This window comes from Gastrolobium bilobum, unplaced genomic scaffold, assembly GCF_033153095.1.
Source record: "Gastrolobium bilobum isolate Gb01-03AN ecotype WA unplaced genomic scaffold, APGP_CSIRO_Gbil_v1 utg1481, whole genome shotgun sequence".
Lineage (NCBI taxonomy): Eukaryota > Viridiplantae > Streptophyta > Magnoliopsida > Fabales > Fabaceae > Gastrolobium > Gastrolobium bilobum.
Genome location: NW_026898629.1, coordinates 532,505 through 535,392, shown reverse-complemented (window position 1 = coordinate 535,392; position 2,888 = coordinate 532,505). Strand labels below are relative to the sequence as shown.

The window sequence follows — 2,888 nt, the reverse complement described above, 5'->3', positions numbered from 1 at the left end:
ATAAATGGGAGAACATCGGAAATTATTATATAGAAAAGCAACGGTTGATATATGAAGCTGAAGATCAAGGGCACTTAGGTCCTCCTTCCTTAGTCTTCCAGTTGTTGTAGCAAGGGCACACAGCTTTGTTCCCATAATACCCTGGGGGCACACACAGGCATTTCCTGCAGCACTTCTGACAGAAAAACATGCAGGGCTTGTGGTATTGGGTCTTGCCACACCTCCTCGAGCATTGTGATGGGCATTCTGGTCATATAACATATCAAAAGTAACAAGACAACCAATAAACGTTAATAAAACAAGGCATTATCATCAAAATGATCAATGGTCATTTCTTTTCACACATGCATCACAGTCAAAAAGCACTCCAAATGAAGCAGCTTTTACGGAAACAATTTTGACTACAGTCAAAGTAAAATAATAAAAATAACCCAATATCTGCCCCGAGTTATGGGCGGTTTCTTAAAATGTTCATTCTTCCAATTTCAATGTAGAAATCTCTGATCTCTACATGGCTTTATACCATAAAAGACAAGGTGATGATGAAAAGAACAACCAAAAGAATTGCAGAAGGAAGTTGTTTACTTACGGTAGCTCTTGAGACTCCCGGGTCCATATTGGCTCTGAAGAAACACACAATTAAGCACCAAAAATCAGCATAAATTCACCCTTCACAATGCAAAATTCCTAGACCCCCACAAAGAGAAAGACACAAACTTTAAAGGGAAGAAGTGGTTAGTGTGTGATTACCTTGTTATCATCATAAAGGTGGCCTCCTTGCCCATTAGCTGCCATAACCTGAAAAACCAAGCCATTCAAACGTAAGAACCCATCACATTCTAAGCATTGTAAATTAAGAGGGATAAAAAAAAAAAAAAAGATTTCTTTTGGACATTAAAGACCAACCACTGTTTGAAGCATGGAAATGGCAATGAGTGCCAAGATCAAAGCAGCAAAGAACTTAGCCATGGCCATTGTTGCGGAAACACACTGATCCCTGAACCCCTCTTGATTTGGTAACACTTGTGTAAAGCACCAAGACAAAACAACGGGAACCAAACCAAAACACAAGAGGGATATTTAGGAAGACAATGGGATCATAGCCGAATGGAAATGTGGGGTATTTGTAGAATGTTAATGGGTGGGATTTAGATGCAACATTTATTAGGTGTACCCAGTAGTACCGAGTTGTCCTCACTGTGAAGAACCATGGTCTGACACGTGTGTCGGCACGAATAACATGACGGTGATGCAAATCACATGATATCTGATGTGTTTTCTATAATAAAGCATTAAATTTAATTGGTAAATGCCTATCAACTTGAAAGTTGAAACGTAACTGCATAATTGCTGCTCCACAAAAGCTACAACTGTTACGAGAGAGGAAAATATGGGGTTGCATATATCATGTCACGTTTGTCTGCACACATAACATTTTGTGGAACCTGTATTTTTTGAAGCAAAAAAAAAGAAAATTTAAGGCACGTAAAATGAATTTCTATAACATTACACAATCATTTTTCCTACAACACAACTCTTATAAAACCCGAAAAATATATGATATTATTAAGGAAAAACCATTCTTATCTTATTTCATATGAAATTAATAAAACTCTATTATTAAATGGTTGTAATTTAGTTGATACATGAAAATTAAGTAGAGGAAAGAAAATGATTTCAGTTCGATCTTTGTATGTTATTTTTGAGAGTAACTTAAAATCTTTATTTCTGACATGCCTTGTACTCCTTATAAATCTCATAATCGACTCAAATAATCAAAGTTTGTGAGAATATCGGGACAAGTTTACTTGCCTTAAAAAAATAATTTGTGTATGTTTCTCAAGAAAAAGAGAGACAATGATACCGAATTAGTGAATGGATCTTGCTGTTTTTAAATTATTTTACACTAATATTTAAAGCAACCATATAGAATTTATATCTGCCAAAACTTATATTAATTTTTGTAATGAAATTAATTTTAAATTTATCTAATTTCTTATCAAATTCTTTTTCAAATTTATGTAATTTAATATAAATGGTTTTGATAAAAATTCATAAATAATTTTATTTTTTCTCTGTCTATTTTTATTACAATTTTTTGGGGCTCGGTGCATCCCATTAAGATTTGGTGCTTGATTTGTATACACTGGTGTTAGATGATAAAATAAAGTCCATTTATAGAGAAAAAATTTAGAGCTCCGCTCCTTAGTCAAGACATTTGTAAATTTTGATTTTTCTTTTCTTTTCTTGTCCACTGCTCCTAATCGTTGTCCCATTTTTATTGGTTTGACCCACTAATTCATGCATCGGGACTGTTGAAATTCTTTTCCCATTTATGATACAAGTTTAGATTTCAAGAAAGAAAAAATAAATTAGACAGTGATAATTTGTTTTGTTAGAGATTTTGTCAAAAATGAGTTAATGTTTTCATTGACTACGAAAAAGCTATGTCTATTATTTTAAAAAAGAATTTTGACAATTTATATTTAAGTTTAAAAAAGAAAAAGAAAAGAAAACTCGTGACGGTGCAGTAAGAGGAGGAGCATTCAAGAAAGGTATGGCGACGGTTAGAAAGTTGGTAATGAAGTAACGTGATTGAGTATGAAAAACTGAAAGTGGAATGGATATAAGGGACCCATAGAGACACGAAAGTCAAGCTTTATCAAATGTAAAAGAAAAGATCTTTTTACTTTTTTCTTTTCTTTTTACAAACAAATTAAATCATTATACTTTATTAATAAATAAAATCTGCTCTGTGACTGTGATAGCCTGTCGGATTTGCATGTGCGACCACGTGACTCCAGCTGCGCCGATTTCACTAATGTGCACAGAGTGCACTGTATTGTAATAATGTCTATGATCTGCTTTCCGTTCCCCGCCAGTGTTTT

At 33.8% G+C, this 2,888-nt stretch overlaps 1 protein-coding gene across 2 annotated transcripts; it reads right to left on the bottom strand.

The window, feature by feature from the left end:
* Positions 1 to 1,043, bottom strand: LOC133317815 (gibberellin-regulated protein 4-like). Of its 2 annotated transcripts, none has more exons than XM_061519707.1 (4): positions 907 to 1,043; positions 751 to 798; positions 590 to 623; positions 1 to 246 (listed from the first exon to the last, which is right to left on the bottom strand). In XM_061519707.1, exons 1-4 carry the CDS (start codon positions 973 to 975, stop codon positions 65 to 67), a joined length of 333 nt encoding a protein of 110 aa, XP_061375691.1. In that variant the 5' UTR covers positions 976 to 1,043; the 3' UTR covers positions 1 to 64. The 2 variants fall into 2 exon arrangements, with proteins under 2 accessions (XP_061375691.1, XP_061375692.1); XM_061519708.1 differs by having other exon boundaries at positions 590 to 641; positions 778 to 798; positions 907 to 1,026.
* Between the last annotated feature and the right edge of the window lie 1,845 nt (positions 1,044 to 2,888).

Coding starts and splice junctions, on each gene's coding strand:
- LOC133317815 (XM_061519707.1), bottom strand. CDS start 975: ATGGCCATGGCTAAGTTCTTTGCTGCTTTGATCTTGGCACTCATTGCC. Junction 799..906: donor TTTCCATGCTTCAAACAGTG/GTTGGTCTTTAA, acceptor TTGGTTTTTCAG/GTTATGGCAGCTAATGGGCA. Junction 247..589: donor CGGGAGTCTCAAGAGCTACC/GTAAGTAAACAA, acceptor TTATATGACCAG/AATGCCCATCACAATGCTCG.